At 50.0% G+C, this 17,711-nt stretch overlaps 1 protein-coding gene across 2 annotated transcripts in view; it reads left to right on the top strand.

Annotated features, from left to right (window-relative positions):
- CTDNEP1 (CTD nuclear envelope phosphatase 1) overlaps positions 1 to 12,001 on the top strand; it is a 29,993-nt gene extending 17,992 nt beyond the window's left edge. Inside the window, exons 2-8 of one of the 2 annotated variants that reach the window (XM_077261444.1) lie at positions 4,630 to 4,696; positions 4,917 to 5,035; positions 5,206 to 5,277; positions 5,345 to 5,461; positions 6,558 to 6,669; positions 7,692 to 7,776; positions 11,652 to 12,001. In XM_077261444.1, the coding sequence (XP_077117559.1) occupies positions 4,630 to 4,696; positions 4,917 to 5,035; positions 5,206 to 5,277; positions 5,345 to 5,461; positions 6,558 to 6,669; positions 7,692 to 7,776; positions 11,652 to 11,712 (633 nt within the window). In that variant the 3' untranslated portion in view covers positions 11,713 to 12,001. The remainder of the gene's footprint in view (positions 1 to 4,629; positions 4,697 to 4,916; positions 5,036 to 5,205; positions 5,278 to 5,344; positions 5,462 to 6,557; positions 6,670 to 7,691; positions 7,777 to 11,651) is intronic. The other variant, XM_077261445.1, reaches the window with a different exon arrangement.
- Positions 12,002 to 17,711: the final 5,710 nt, after the last annotated feature.

Genomic DNA, 17,711 nt, shown 5'->3' on the forward strand with positions numbered 1-17,711 from the left:
GCGATGAGTACTGACGTTATACGATTGCTCTATAATATACAGTATATAGTGTCCTCCCCTTGTGTATACGGAGCGGTGAGTACTGACATACGATTGCCCTATAATATACAGTATATAGTGTCCTCCCCTTGTGTATACGAGCGGTGAGTACTGACATTATACGATTACCCTATACATTATATACAGTATATAGTGTCCTCCCCTTGTATATACGGAGCGGTGAGTACTGACATTATACGATTGCCCTATATATTATATGCAGTATATAGTGTCCTCCCCTTGTATATACGGAGCGGTGAGTACTGACGTTATACGATTGCCCTATATATTATATGCAGTAGTGTCCTCCCCTTGTGTGTACGAGCAGTGATTACTGACATTATACGATTACCCTATATATTATATACAGTATATAGTGTCCTCCCCTTGTATATACGGAGCGGTGAGTACTGACATTATACGATTACCCTATATATTATATGCAGTATATAGTGCCCTCCCCTTGTATATACGGAGCGGTGAGTACTGACATTATACGATTGCCCTGTATATTATATACAGTATATAGTGCCCTCCCCTTGTATATACGGAGCGATGAGTACTGATGTTATACGATTGCTCTATAATATACAGTATATAGTGTCCTCCCCTTGTGTATACGGAGCGGTGAGTACTGACATACGATTACCCTATACATTATATACAGTATATAGTGTCCTCCCCTTGTATATACGGAGCGGTGAGTACTGACATTATACGATTACCCTATACAGTATATAGTGTCCTCCCCTTGTATATATGGAGCGGTGAGTACTGACATTATACAATTACCCTATACATTATATACAGTATATAGTGTCCTCCCCTTGTATATACGGAGCGATGAGTACTGACGTTATACGATTACCCTATACATTATATACAGTATATAGTGTCCTCCCCTTGTGTGTACGAGCAGTGATTACTGACGTTATATGATTACCCTATATATTATATACAGTATATAGTGTCCTCCCCTTGTATGTACGGAGCAGTGAGTACTGACATATGATTGCCCTATATATTATATACAGTATATAGTGCCCTCCCCTTGTGTATACGGAGCGGTGAGTACTGACGTTATACGATTGCTCTATAATATACAGTATATAGTGTCCTCCCCTTGTGTATACGGAGCGGTGAGTACTGACATTATACGATTACCCTATACATTATATACAGTATATAGTGCCCTCCCCTTGTGTATACGGAGCGGTGAGTACTGACGTTATACGATTGCTCTATAATATACTGTATATAGTGTCCTCCCCTTGTGTATACGGAGCGGTGAGTACTGACATACAATTACCCTATATATTTTATACAGTATATAGTGTCCTCCCTTTTTATTTACAGAGCGGTGAGTACTGTCGTTATATGATTGCCCTATAATATACAGTATATAGTGTCCTCCCCTTGTATATACGGAGCGATGAGTACTGACGTTATACGATTACCCTATACATTATATACAGTATATAGTGCCCTCCCCTTGTATATACGGAGCGGTGAGTACTGACATTATACGATTGCCCTATATATTATATACAGTATATAGTGTCCTCCCCTTGTATATACGGAGCGGTGAGTACTGACATTATATGATTGCCCTATACATTATATACTGTATATAGTGTTCTCCCCTTGTATATACGGAGCAGTGAGTACTGACGTTATACGATTGCCCTATATATTATATACAGTATATAGTGTCCTCCCATTGTATATACGGAGCGGTGAGTACTGACATTATACGATTGCTCTGTATATTATATACAGTATATAGTGTCCTCCCCTTGTATATACGGAGCGGTGAGTACTGACATTATACGATTACCCTATACATTATATACAGTATATAGTGCCCTCCCCTTGTATATACGGAGCGATGAGTACTGACGTTATACGATTGCCCTATATATTATATGCAGTAGTGTCCTCCCCTTGTATATACGGAGCGGTGAGTACTGACATTATACGATTGCCCTATAATATACAGTATATAGTGTCCTCCCCTTGTGTGTACGAGCAGTGATTACTGACATTATACGATTACCCTATATATTATATACAGTATGTAGTGTACTCCCCTTGTGTATACGAGCGGTGAGTACTGACATTATACGATTGCCCTATATATTATATACAGTATATAGTGTCCTCCCATTGTATATACGGAGCGATGAGTTCTGACATTATACGATTGCCCTATACATTATATACAGTATATAGTGTCCTCCCCTTGTGTGTACGACCAGTGATTACTGACGTTATACGATTACCCTATATATTATATACAGTATATAGTGTCCTCCCCTTGTATATACGGAGCGGTGAGTACTGACATTATACGATTACCCTATACATTATATACAGTATATAGTGCCCTCCCCTTGTATATACGGAGCGATGAGTACTGACGTTATACGATTGCCCTATATATTATATGCAGTAGTGTCCTCCCCTTGTGTGTACGAGCAGTGATTACTGACATTATACGATTACCCTATATATTATATACAGTATGTAGTGTACTCCCCTTGTGTATACGAGCGGTGAGTACTGACATTATACGATTGCCCTATATATTATATACAGTATATAGTGTCCTCCCCTTGTATATACGGAGCGGTGAGTACTGACATTATACGATTACCCTATACATTATATACAGTATATAGTGCCCTCCCCTTGTATATACGGAGCGGTGAGTACTGACATTATACGATTACCCTATACATTACATACAGTATATAGTGCCCTCCCCTTGTATATACGGAGCGGTGAGTACTGACGTTATACGATTGCTCTATAATATACAGTATATAGTGTCCTCCCCTTGTGTATACGGAGCGGTGAGTACTGACATTATACGATTACCCTATACGTTATATACAGTATATAGTGCCCTCCCCTTGTGTGTACGAGCAGTGATTACTGACATCATACGATTACCCTATATATTATATACAGTATATAGTGTCCTCTCCTTGTATGTACGGAGCGGTGAGTACTGACATGATTGCCCTATATATTATATACAGTATATAGTGTCCTCCCCTTGTGTATACGGAGCGGTGAGTACTGACATTATACGATTACCCTATACATTATATACAGTATATAGTGCCCTCCCCTTGTATATATGGAGCGGTGAGTACTGACGTTATACGATTGCTCTATAATATACAGTATATAGTGTCCTCCCCTTGTGTATACGGAGCGGTGAGTACTGACATTATACGATTACCCTATACATTATATACAGTATATAGTGCCCTCCCCTTGTATATACGGACCGATGAGTACTGACGTTATACGATTGCTCTATAATATACAGTATATAGTGTCCTCCCCTTGTGTATACGGAGCGGTGAGTTCTGACATTATACGATTACCCTATATATTATATACAGTATATAGTGCCCTCCCCTTGTGTATACGGAGCGGTGAATACTGACATTATACGATTACCCTATACATTATATACAGTATATAGTGCCCTCCCCTTGTATATACGGACCGATGAGTACTGACGTTATACGATTGCTCTATAATATACAGTATATAGTGTCCTCCCCTTGTGTATACGGAGCGGTGAGTACTGACATACGATTACCCTATACATTATATACAGTATATAGTGCCCTCCCCTTGTGTATACGGAGCGGTGAGTACTGACATTATACGATTACCCTATACATTATATACAGTATATAGTGCCCTCCCCTTGTATATACGGAGCGGTGAGTACTGACATTATACGATTACCCTATACATTATATACAGTATATAGTGCCCTCCCCTTGTATATACGGAGCGATGAGTACTGACGTTATACCATTGCTCTATAATATACAGTATATAGTGTCCTCCCCTTGTGTATACGGAGCGGTGAGTACTGACATTATACGATTACCCTATACATTATATACAGTATATAGTGTCCTCCCCTTGTATATACGGAGCGATGAGTACTGACGTTATACGATTGCCCTGTATATTATATACAGTATATAGTGTCCTCCCCTTGTGTATACGGAGCGGTGAGTACTGACATTATACGATTACCCTATACATTATATACAGTATATAGTGTCCTCCCCTTGTATATACGGAGCGATGAGTACTGACGTTATACGATTGCCCTGTATATTATATACAGTATATAGTGTCCTCCCCTTGTATATACGGAGCGATGAGTACTGACGTTATACGATTGCTCTATAATATACAGTATATAGTGTCCTCCCCTTGTGTATACGGAGCGGTGAGTACTGACATTATACGATTACCCTATACATTATATACAGTATATAGTGTCCTCCCCTTGTGTATACGGAGCGGTGAGTACTGACATTATACGATTACCCTATACATTATATACAGTATATAGTGTCCTCCCCTTGTGTATACGGAGCGGTGAGTACTGACATGATTGTCCCATACATTCCTCTCCTTTACAGTATAATGTGTACATCGTCTGGATTCTTGTTCTTTCCTGTGTGCCGGTTGTTTCTCGGGGATTCTTTTGTTCGTACTCTGTCCTGCTGCTTCTTGCCTCATGTGCTTCTTGCTTTTCCTCCTCAGGTCATCCAGTATCAGACAGTCAGATATGACGTCCTCCCTCTTTCTCCTTCCTCCAGGAACCGCCTCAGTAAGTATGGAGGCGTATCTGCACCGTAAAGGCTGTGCTCTGGTGCTGCCGATTACCTGGAGGGGACATTACTGATCCCTCTACCCAATGTTGTACATTTAGGGTGCAAAATTGTGTGAGCCTTTTTCTCTGCACTACAAACCCCAGCATGTACTTCACGTCTAGTACCTGATGGGTGTTGTAGTGCCTCTGCATTGAGTTGCTTGTCTTTGTGTTTCAGACCAGGTGAAGAAGAAGGTCCTAGTCTTGGACTTAGATGAGACCTTGATACATTCTCATCATGATGGGGTATTACGACCGACTGTCCGTCCAGGGACACCCCCTGACTTTATACTAAAGGTGAGTAGTATGCTGCCCCCTGTGTGGATGCTCCACTCGCCCACCCTCTCGGCACATGCTCAGCGCCCGTCCACCTGCTCGTCTCTGCGCTGTCCCACCCACTCTGCACTTGCTCGGCGCCCATCTGGTGTTCGCCTACTCGACACTCACCATCTCCCGTCTCTTCACAGGTCGTTATAGATAAACATCCAGTGAGGTTCTTTGTACATAAGCGGCCACACGTGGACTTCTTCCTAGAAGTGGTGAGTACAGTCTGAAGACCCCATTATGATGTTTTCTGCCCTAGTAGTAATGGTGACTTCTCTGCAGGTCAGTCAGTGGTACGAGCTTGTGGTATTCACAGCCAGTATGGAGATCTACGGATCAGCAGTTGCCGAAAAACTGGACAATAACCGGGGCGTCCTAAGGAGGCGCTTCTACAGACAGGTGAGACACAAGCGGACCGGCTGGGGTATGCGGTAATAGTCCAGGTGGGAGATTGTCATCACTGACCCCACTACTGCCCACCGCCACCAGCTGTGGTGTCTCGTAACAGTCTGGGCGTCTGTGATTGTACCCCCTCCACTAGACCAGCTGATATATGTAGTGATAGTCCGGGGGGGATCATCATCACTGACCCCACTGTTGCCCACCAGATACCACCAGCTGTGGTATCTATTAACAGTCTGGGGGTCTGTGATTGTACCCCCTCCACCAGACCAGCTGAGATGTGTAGTGATGGTCCGGGGGGATCATCATCACTGACCCCACTACTGTCTTCCCACCACCACCACCAGCTGTGTGTATAGTAATAGAGGGGGGTCTTCATCACTAGCACCACGGCTGCCACCCTCCACCGCCAGCTGGGATTTATCCTAATATTCTGGAGGAATCTCAGCATTGACCCTACGATGGAAGAAGCCAACAACACCACGCCTTCCTCTTCTCAGTAACTTAGCTATTCTTGTAGACCTTTACTAACAGCCCTCCAGGGTGTAAACTCAGTGGGCTCCTCTGTCTCTTCTTTTTCTTTCGGCTGCCTCTCCCGCCTCCAGCTGCCTCTCCCGCTTTGTCTCCGGCTGCCTCTCCCGCTTTGTCTCCGGCTGCCTCTCCCGCTTTGTCTCCGGCTGCCTCTCCCGCTTTGTCTCCGGCTGCCTCTCCCGCTTTGTCTCCGGCTGCCTCTCCCGCTTTGTCTCCGGCTGCCTCTCCCGCTTTGTCTCTGGCTGCCTCTCCCGCTTTGTCTCCGGCTGCCTCTCCCGCTTTGTCTCCGGCTGCCTCTCCCGCTTTGTCTCCGGCTGCCTCTCCCGCTTTGTCTCCGGCTGCCTCTCCCGCTTTGTCTCCGGCTGCCTCTCCCGCTTTGTCTCCGGCTGCCTCTCCCGCTTTGTCTCCGGCTGCCTCTCCCGCTTTGTCTCCGGCTGCCTCTCCCGCTTTGTCTCCGGCTGCCTCTCCCGCTTTGTCTCCGGCTGCCTCTCCCGCTTTGTCTCCGGCTCTGTCTCCGGCTGCCTCTCCCGGATCAGTGAGTAATCTGTCTCTCTCTCCTCAGCATTGCACGCTGGAGCTGGGCAGTTATATTAAAGACCTCTCTGTGGTGCACAGTGACCTGTCAAGTGTTGTCATTTTGGACAACTCTCCGGGAGCGTACCGCAGTCATCCAGGTACCGAGATCAGTATGTGTACCCACATATCCGTATCCCGTCATGTCACATACGCTGCCAACCACGGAGCTCGCAACTTGTCGTCTCCCCTGGCATGCTGCCACCCATTGAGCTTGCATTTTCTTCCCTGGCACGCTGCCAACCACAGAGCTCGCGTCGTGTCTCCCCTGGCACTCTGCCAACCACGGAGCTCGCATCTGTCTCCCCTGGCATGCTGCCACCCACTGAGTTCGCGTTGTCTCCCCTGGCACGCTGCCGACCACGCAGCTCGCGTCCGGTCGTCTCCCCTGGCACGCTGCCGACCACGGAGCTCGCGTCCGGTCGTCTTCCCTGGCACACTGCTGACCACGGAGCTCGCGTCGGGTCGTCTCCCCTGGCATGCTGCCGACCACGGAGCTCGCGTCGGGTCGTCTCCCCTGGCATGCTGCCGACCACGGAGCTCGCGTCGGGTCGTCTCCCCTGGCATGCTGCCGACCACGGAGCTCGCGTCCGGTCGTCTCCCTTGGCACGCTGCCGACCACGGAGCTCGCGTCCGGTCGTCTCCCCTGGCACGCTGCCGACCACGGAGCTCGCGTCCGGTCGTCTCCCCTGGCATGCTGCCGACCACGGAGCTCGCGTCCGGTCGTCTCCCCTGGCACGCTGCCGACCACGGAGCTCGCGTCCGGTCGTCTCCCCTGGCACGCTGCCGACCACGGAGCTCGCGTCCGGTCGTCTCCCCTGGCGTGCTGCCGACCACGGAGCTCGCGTCCGGTCGTCTCCCCTGGCGCGCTGCCGACCACGGAGCTCGTGTCCGGTCGTCTCCCCTGGCGCGCTGCCGACCACGGAGCTCGCGTCCGGTCGTCTCCCCTGGCACGCTGCCGACCACGGAGCTCGCGTCCGGTCGTCTCCCCTGGCACGCTGCCGACCACGGAGCTCGCGTCTGGTCGTCTCCCCTGGCACGCTGCAGACCACGGAGCTCGCGTCCGGTCTTCTCCCCTGGCACACTGCCGACCACTGAGCCATTATTCTTCTGTCTCTTGTAGATAATGCGATTCCAATCAAGTCGTGGTTTAGTGATCCCAGCGACACGGCTCTTCTGAATCTGCTTCCTATGCTGGATGCCTTAAGGTGGGTGCGGTGAAGCCCGAGGTTGTGACATGTGGTTGATGAAGCGTTCTGTGAGGGAAAGATGTGAACTCTGTGACGTGTGAGGGAGGGAAAGGCTGTGACGCGTAGGGCAAGGGAAGGCTGTGATGCGTGGGGGAGGGGCAGACTGTGATGTGTGGTTGGTGTCTGGGCCAGTGACATGCAGTGAGGGGAAGGCTGTGATGCGTTTGGGATGGGAAGGCTGTGATGCGTGGTTGGTGTCTGGGCAAGTGATGTGTGCTGAGGGGAAGGCTGTGATGCGTGGGGGAGGCTTTAACACGTGGTTGGTGTCTGGGCCAGTGACGTGCAGTGAGGGGAAGGCTGTGACGTGTGCTGTGAAGGGAAGGCTGTGACGCATGGTTGGTGTCTGGGACAGTGATGCGTGGGGTAGGGGGAGGCTGTGACCCGTGGGGTCTGTGATGAGGGGAAGGCTGTGATGAGAGGGGGAGGCTATAATGTGTAGTTGGTGTCTGGGCCAGTGATGCGTGGGGGAGGAGAAGGCTATAACGCGTGGTTGGTGTCTGGGCCAGTGGCCTGTGCTGTGAGGGGAAGGCTATAATGCGTGGTTGATGTCGTCTGGGCCAGTGATGCGTGGGGGAGGAGAAGGCTATAACACGTGGTTGGTGTCTGGGCCAGTGATGCGTGGGGGAGGAGGAGGCTATAACGCGTGGTTGGTGTCTGGGCCTGTGCTGTGAGGGGAAAGCTGTAATGCGTGGTTGATGTCGTCTGGGCCAGTGATGCGTGGGAGTGGAGAAGGCTATAAGGCGTGGTTGGTGTCTGGGCCAGTGATGCATGGGGGAGGAGAAGGCTATAACGCGTGGTTGGTGTCTGGGCCAGTGGCCTGTGCTGTGAGGGGAAGGCTATAATGCGTGGTTGATGTCGTCTGGGCCAGTGATGCGTGGGGGAGGAGAAGGCTATAACACGTGGTTGGTGTCTGGGCCAGTGATGCGTGGGGGAGGAGGAGGCTATAACGCGTGGTTGGTGTCTGGGCCTGTGCTGTGAGGGGAAAGCTGTAATGCGTGGTTGATGTCGTCTGGGCCAGTGATGCGTGGGAGTGGAGAAGGCTATAAGGCGTGGTTGGTGTCTGGGCCAGTGATGCATGGGGGGAGGAGGCTATAACACTTGGTTGGTGTCTGGGCCAGTGATGCGTGGGGGAGGAGAAGGCTATAACGCGTGGTTGGTGTCTGGGCCAGTGATGCATGGGGGAGGAGAAGGCTATAACGCGTGGTTGGTGTCTGGGCCAGTGATACGCGGGGGAGGAAAAGGCTATAACGCGTGGTTGGTGTCTGGGCCAGTGATGCGTGGGGGAGGAGAAGGCTATAACGCGTGGTTGGTGTCTGGGCCAGTGATGCGTGGGGGAGGAGGAGGCTATAACGTGTGGTTGGTGTCTGGGCCAGTGATGCGTGGGGGAGGAGGAGGCTATAACGCGTGGTTGGTGTCTGGGCCAGTGATGCGTGGGGGAGGAGAAGGCTATAACGCGTGGTTGGTGTCTGGGCCAGTGATGCGTGAGGGAGGAGGAGGCTATAACGCCTGGTTGGTGTCTGGGCCAGTGATGCGTGGGGGAGGAGAAGGCTATAACGCGTGGTTGGTGTCTGGGCCAGTGATGCGTGGGGGAGGAGAAGGCTATAACGCGTGGTTGTTGTCTGGGCCAGTGGCCTGTGCTGTGAGGAGAAGGCTAGAACGCGTTGTTGGTGTCTGGGCCAGTGATGCGTGGGGGAGGAGGAGGAGGCTATAACGCGTGGTTGGTGTCTGGGCCAGTGATGCGTGGGAGAGGAGAAGGCTATAACGCGTGGTTGGTGTCTGGGCCAGTGATGCGTGGGGGAGGAGAAGGCTATAACGCGTGGTTGGTGTCTGGGCCAGTGATGCGTGGGGGAGGAGGAGGCTATAACGCGTGGTTGGTGTCTGGGCCAGTGATGCGTGGGGGAGGAGAAGGCTATAACGCGTGGTTGGTGTCTGGGCCAGTGGCCTGTGCTGTGAGGAGAAGGCTATAACGCGTGGTTGGTGTCTGGTCCAGTGATGCGTGAGGGAGGAGAAGGCTATAACGCTTGGTTAGTGTCTGGGCCAGTGATGCGTGGGGGAGGAGAAGGCTATAACGCGTGGGGGAGGAGAAGGCTATAACGCGTGGTTGGTGTCTGGGCCAGTGATGCGTAGGGGAGGAGGCTATAACGCTTGGTTAGTGTCTGGGCCAGTGATGCATGGGGGGGAGGAGAAGGCTATAATGCGTGGTTGGTGTCTGGGCCAGTGATGCGTGGGGGAGGAAGAGGCTATAAGGCGTGGTTGGTGTCTGGGCCAGTGATGCGTGGGGGAGGAGAAGGCTATAATGCGTGGTTGGTGTCTGGGCCAGTGATGCGTGGGGGAGGAGAAGGCTATAACGCGTGGTTGGTGTCTGGGCCTGTGCTGTGAGGGGAAGGCTATAATGTGTGGTTGGTGTCTGGGCCAGTGATGCGTGGGGGAGGAGGAGGCTATAAGGCGTGGTTGGTGTCTGGGCCAGTGATGCGTGGGGGAGGAGAAGGCTATAATGCGTGGTTGGTGTCTGGGCCAGTGATGCGTGGGGGAGGAGAAGGCTATAACTCCTGGTTGGTGTCTGGGCCAGTGATGCGTAGGGGAGGAGAAGGCTATAACTCCTGGTTGGTGTCTGGGTCAGTGATGCATGGGGGGGGAGGCTATAACGCGTGGTTGGTGTCAGGGCCAGTGATGCATGGGGGGAGGAGAAGGCTATAATGCATGGTTGGTTGGTGTCAGGGCCAGTGATGCATGAGGGGAGGAGAAGGCTATAACGTGTGGATAGTGTCTGGGCCTGTGCTGTGAGGAGAAGGCTATAACGTGTGGTTAGTGTCTGGGCCAGTGATGCATGGGGGGAGGAGGAGGCTATAATGCATGGTTGGTGTCTGGGCCAGTGATGCGTGGGGGAGGAGAAGGCTATAACGTGTGGTTAGTGTCTGGGTCAGTGATGCATGGGGGGGGGGGGGCTATAACACGTGGTTGGTGTCTGGGCCAGTGATGCATGGGGGGGGGGAGGCTATAACATGTGGTTGGTGTCAGGGCCAGTGATGCGTGGGGGAGGAGGAGGCTATAACGTGTGGTTGGTGTCTGGGCCAGTGATGCATGGGGGGAGGAGAAGGCTATAACGTGTGGTTAGTGTCTGGGTCAGTGATGCATGGGGGGGGGGGGGGGCTATAACACGTGGTTGGTGTCTGGGCCAGTGATGCATGGGGGGGGGGGGGGAGGCTATAACATGTGGTTGGTGTCTGGGCCAGTGATGCGTGGGGGAGGAGGAGGCTATAACGCGTGGTTGGTGTCAGGGCCAGTGATGCGTGGGGGAGGAGGAGGCTATAACGTGTGGTTAGTGTCTGGGCCAGTGATGCATGGGGGGAGGAGAAGGCTATAACGTGTGGTTGGTGTCTGGGCCAGTGATGCGTGGGGGAGGAGAAGGCTATAACGTGTGGTTAGTGTCTGGGCCAGTGATGCATGGGGGGAGGAGAAGGCTATAACGTGTGGTTAGTGTCTGGGCCAGTGATGCATGGGGGGAGGAGAAGGCTATAACGTGTGGTTAGTGTCTGGGCCAGTGATGCATGGGGGGAGGAGAAGGCTATAACGTGTGGTTAGTGTCTGGGTCAGTGATGCATGGGGGGGAGGCTATAACATGTGGTTAGTGTCTGGGCCAGTGATGCATGGGGGGGAGGCTATAACACGTGGTTGGTGTCTGGGCCAGTGATGCATGGGGGGGAGGCTATAACATGTGGTTAGTGTCTGGGCCAGTGACGTATGTTGTGAGGGGGAGGCTGCGATCCGTGGGGTCTGTGACGTGTGGGAATGGGGCTACTGAGGTCAGACTGACTCCTTTTTTTCCCTGCCAGGTTCACGGCTGATGTCCGCTCTGTTCTAAGTCGCAATCTTCACCAGCATCGGCTGTGGTGACGACGAGCCCCCGTGACCCCCTCTGCTGATGGTCCTGTGCCCCCTCATCACCTCCCCCTCTGCCTTACTCCCTCCGGCTGCAGACAGAGACTGTACACCCCAGTAATGAGGACGGGCCGAGCAGAGCTCCCTCCTCTCTACCTCTAGGACACGGATCGCGGGGGAAGAGTGATGCCACAGACTCTGCTCCCCTCCACCCCTTTTTTTCAGGGGCTGGTGCATACATGGGGACACCCGGGGGGCTGGTTTTTAATTGTAGACTTTCTTGTATAAAGAGAATTATTTGAAACCATCTGTGTTGTGGATTGTGAGGGAAAGCAACCCCTGTGGGGGGTGTTTACCGGGGCAGGGCCGCTGCAGGGATGGCTTGGTAAGTAAGTGCAGCCATCAGAAGCTGCTCTCCATGTCCAGTATTTTGGTGACTGGTCCATTTGAATCTGCCCTGGAGGCATCTGAGCAGTTCTACTCTGGGGGATATGCACACAGTCGGAATCTCAGAAAAATAGCTTTATGCTGCACGATTTACTGCTAAGCGTTGCTAAATCCTTCACATGAAAACCTTGTGCTGCCATCAGCCTCCACTATAGGACGCTTCATATTCATACATGAGCATACAATTCTGCAGGCACCACTAGGGGGAGCTCCCTGTATACAGAGATACATGATAAGATCCTGTCTGCAGCCACCACTAGGGGGATCTCCCTGTATACAGAGATACATGATAAGATCCTGTCTGCAGTCACCACTAGGGGGAGCTCCCTGTATACAGAGATACATGATAAGATCCTGTCTGCAGCCACCACTAGGGGGAGCTCCCTGTATACAGAGATACATGATAAGATCCTGTCTGCAGTCACCACTAGGGGGAGCTCCCTGTATACAGAGATACATGATAAGATCCTGTCTGCAGCCACCACTAGGGGGAGCTCCCTGTATACAGAGATACATGATAACATCCTGTCTGCAGTCTCCACTAGGAGGAGCTCCCTGTATACAGAGATACATGATAAGATCCTGTCTGCAGCCACCACTAGGGGGAGCTCCCTGTATACAGAGATACATGATAAGATCCTGTCTGCAGCCACCACTAGGGGGAGCTCCCTGTATACAGAGAAACATAAGATCCTGTCTGTAGTCACCACTAGGGGGAGCTCCCTGTATACAGAGATACATGATAAGATCCTGTCTGCAGCCACCACTAGGGGGAGCTCCCTGTATACAGAGAAACATAAGATCCTGTCTGTAGTCACCACTAGGGGGAGCTCCCTGTATACAGAGATACATGATAAGATCCTGTCTGCAGCCACCACTAGGGGGAGCTCCCTGTATGCAGAGATACATGATAAGATCCTGTCTGCAGTTACCACTAGGGGGAGCTCCCTGTATACAGAGATACATGATAAGATCCTGTCTGCAGTCACCACTAGAGGGAGCTCCCTGTATACAGAGATACATGATAAGATCCTGTCTGCAGCCACCACTAGGGGGAGCTCCCTGTATACAGAGATACATAATATCCTGTCTGCAGCCACCACTAGGGGGAGCTCCCTGTATACAGAGATACATGATAAGATCCTGTCTGCAGCCACCACTAGGGGGAGCTCCCTGTATACAGAGAAACATAAGATCCTGTATGTAGTCACCACTAGGGGGAGCTCCCTGTATACAGATATACATGATAAGATCCTGTCTGCAGCCACCACTATGGGGAGCTCCCTGTATACAGAGATACATGATAAGATCCTGTCTGCAGCCACCACTAGGGGGATCTCCCTGTATACAGAGATACACGCTAAGATCCTGTCTGCAGCCACCACTAGGGGGAGCTCCCTGTATACAGAGATACATGATAAGATCCTGTCTGCAGTCACCACTAGGGGGAGCTCCCTGTATACAGAGATACACATAAGATCCTGTCTGCAGTCACCACTAGGGGGAGCTCCCTGTATAGAGATACATGATAACATCCTGTCTGTAATCACCACTAGGGGGAGCTCCCTGTATGCAGACATACATGATAAGATCCTGTCTGCAGCCACCACTAGGGGGAGCTCCCTGTATACAGAGATACATGATAAGATCCTGTCTGCAGCCACCACTATGGGGAGCTCCCTGTATACAGAGATATATGATAAGATCCTGTCTGCAGTGACCACTAGGGGGATCTCCCTGTATACAGAGATACACGCTAAGATCCTGTCTGCAGCCACCACTAGGGGGAGCTCCCTGTATACAGATATACATGATAAGATCCTGTCTGCAGTCACCACTAGGGGGAGCTCCCTGTATACAGAGATACACATAAGATCCTGTCTGCAGTCACCACTAGGGGGAGCTCCCTGTATAGAGATACATGATAACATCCTGTCTGTAATCACCACTAGGGGGAGCTCCCTGTATGCAGACATACATGATAAGATCCTGTCTGCAGCCACCACTAGGGGGAGCTCCCTGTATACAGAGATACATGATAAGATCCTGTCTGCAGCCACCACTATGGGGAGCTCCCTGTATACAGAGATACATGATAAGATCCTGTCTGCAGCCACCACTATGGGGAGCTCCCTGTATACAGAGATATATGATAAGATCCTGTCTGCAGTGACCACTAAAGGGAGCTCCCTGTATACACATACATGATAAGATCCTGTCTGCAGCCACCACTAGGGGGAGCTCCCTGTATACAGAGATACATGATAAGATTCTGTCTGCAGTCACCACTAGGGGGAGCTCCCTGTAAACAGAGAAACATAAGATCCTGTCTGCAGCCACCACTAGGGGGAGCTCCCTGTATACAGAGATACATGATAAGATCCTGTCTGCAGTCACCACTAGGGGGAGCTCCCTGTATACAGAGATACATGATAAGATCCTGTCTGCAGCCACCACTAGGGGGAGCTCCCTGTATATAAAGATACATGATAAGATCCTGTCTGCTGTCACCACTAGGGGGAGCTCCCTGTATACAGAGATACATAATAAGATTCTGTCTGCAGTCACCACTAGGGGGAGCTCCCTGTATACAGAGATACATGATAAGATCCTGTCTGCAGTCACCACTAGGGGGAGCTCCCTGTATACAGAGAAACATAAGATCCTGTCTGCAGTCACCACTAGGGGGAGCTCCCTGTATACAGAGATACATGATAAGATCCTGTCTGCAGCCACCACTAGGGGGAGCTTCCTGTATACAGAGATACATGATAAGATTCTGTCTGCAGTCACCACTAGGGGGAGCTCCCTGTATACAGAGATACATGATAACATCCTGTCTGCAGCCACCACTAGGGGGAGCTTCCTGTATACAGAGATACATGATAAGATTCTGTCTGCAGTCACCACTAGGGGGAGCTCCCTGTATACAGAGATACATGATAAGATCCTGTCTGCTGTCACCACTAGGGGGAGCTCCCTGTATACAGAGATACATGATAAGATCCTGTCTGCAGTCACCACTAGGGGGAGCTCCCTGTATACAGAGATACATGATAAGATCCTGTCTGCTGTCACCACTAGGGGGAGCTCCCTGTATACAGAGATACATGATAAGATCCTGTCTGCTGTCACCACTAGGGGGAGCTCCCTGTATACAGAGACACATGATAACATCCTGTCTGCAGCCACCAGTAGGGGGAGTGTTATGATCCTAGTGGCAAGGATCGCAGGTCGGACTATCTAAGTAACTGAACAGACTACTAGCTCTGGGGAAGTGGTAACTAGATTGACCGCAACCTGATCCTATCCACAAACAACTATACAGGTCCTTCTCAAAAAATTAGCATATAGTGTTAAATTTCATTATTTACCATAATGTAATGATTACAATTAAACTTTCATATATTATAGATTCATTATCCACCAACTGAAATTTGTCAGGTCTTTTATTGTTTTAATACTGATGATTTTGGCCTACAACTCCTGATAACCCAAAAAACCTGTCTCAATAAATTAGCATATCAAGAAAAGGTTCTCTAAACGACCTATTACCCTAATCTTCTGAATCAACTAATTAACTCTAAACACATGCAAAAGATACCTGAGGCTTTTAAAAACTCCCTGCCTGGTTCATTACTCAAAACCCCCATCATGGGTAAGACTAGCGACCTGACAGATGTCAAGAAGGCCATCATTGACACCCTCAAGCAAGAGGGTAAGACCCAGAAAGAAATTTCTCAACAAATAGGCTGTTCCCAGAGTGCTGTATCAAGGCACCTCAATGGTAAGTGTGTTGGAAGGAAACAATGTGGCAGAAAACGCTGTACAACGAGAAGAGGTGACCGGACCCTGAGGAAGATTGTGGAGAAGGACCGATTCCAGACCTTGGGGAACCTGAGGAAGCAGTGGACTGAGTCTGGTGTGGAAACATCCAGAGCCACCGTGCACAGGCGTGTGCAGGAAATGGGCTACAGGTGCCGCATTCCCCAGGTAAACAGCGGCAGAAGCGCCTGACCTGGGCTACAGAGAAGCAGCACTGGACTGTTGCTAAGTGGTCCCAAGTACTTTTTTCTGATGAAAGCAAATTTTGCATGTCATTTGGAAATCAAGGTGCCAGAGTCTGGAGGAAGACTGGGGAGAAGGAAATGCCAAAATGCCTGAAGTCCAGTGTCAAGTACCCAGTCAGTGATGGTGTGGGGTGCCATGTCAGCTGCTGGTGTTGGTCCACTGTGTTTCATCAAGGGCAGGGTCAATGCAGCTAGCTATCAGGATATTTTGGAGCACTTCATGCTTCCCTCGGCTGAAATGCTTTATGGAGATGAAGATTTCATTTTTCAGCACGACCTGGCACCTGCTCACAGTGCCAAAACCACTGGTAAATGGTTTACTGACCATGGTATTACTGTGCTCAATTGGCCTGCCAACTCTCCTGACCTGAACCCCATAGAGAATCTGTGGGATATTGTGAAGAGAAAGTTGAGAGACGCAAGACCCAACACTCTGGATGAGCTTAAGGCCGCTATTGAAGCATCCTGGGCCTCCATAACATCTCAGCAGTGTCACAGGCTGATTGCCTCCATGCCACGCCGCATTGAAGCAGTCATTTCTGCCAAAGGATTCCCGACCAAGTATTGAGTGCATAACTGAACATTATTATTTGATGGTTTTTTTGTTTGGTATTAAAAAACACTTTTATTTGATTGGTCGGGTGAAATATGCTAATTTATTGAGACAGGTTTTTTGGGTTATCAGGAGTTGTAGGCCAAAATCATCAGTATTAAAACAATAAAAGACCTGACAAATTTCAGTTGGTGGATAATGAATCTATAATATATGAAAGTTTAATTGTAATCATTACATTATGGTAAATAATGAAATTTAACACTATATGCTAATTTTTTGAGAAGGACCTGTAGGCAGCCGTGGAACGTTACCTAAAAATCCTAGACGTCTCGTCACGGCCTGAGAAACTGACTATTCCTGGAGGGAAAGTAAGTCCTCACTTGCCTCAGTGGAAGACCCCAAAGATATAGAATAGCCCCCCACAAATATTAACGGTGAGTTAAGGGGAAAGCACAAACGCAGAGATGAAATCAGATTTAGCAAATGAGGCCCGCTAATACTAGATAGCAGAAAATAGGAAGGAAACTGCGGTCAATAAAAAACCCTATTCAAAATATCCACGCAGAGATTGCTCGAGCCCCCGCACCAACTAACGGTGCGGGGGAAGCAACTCCGTACCCCAGAGCTTACCAGCAAAAAGAAATCACATGTTAGCAAGCTGGACTAGACTCATTATACACAGAAATCATATTGCAGGCAGATGAGCAAAAAATATTCAAACAGAACTTAGCTTATCCTGAAGAGGCAGAAAACGAGATAATCAGGAGTAATCAGAATAGCACTGAATACATTGACAGCCGGCAACAAGTGGAAGTGAAGCAGAGCTAAATAGGAGCCTCCCTGGTGAATAACGAGGCAGCTGATCCAGCAGACCCGCAGGATAATAAACCAAACCACCAGGGGGAGCCAAAAAAACAAAGCCACACAATACCATCTGTGAC

Source organism: Ranitomeya variabilis, chromosome 5 (assembly GCF_051348905.1).
Source record: "Ranitomeya variabilis isolate aRanVar5 chromosome 5, aRanVar5.hap1, whole genome shotgun sequence".
Lineage (NCBI taxonomy): Eukaryota > Metazoa > Chordata > Amphibia > Anura > Dendrobatidae > Ranitomeya > Ranitomeya variabilis.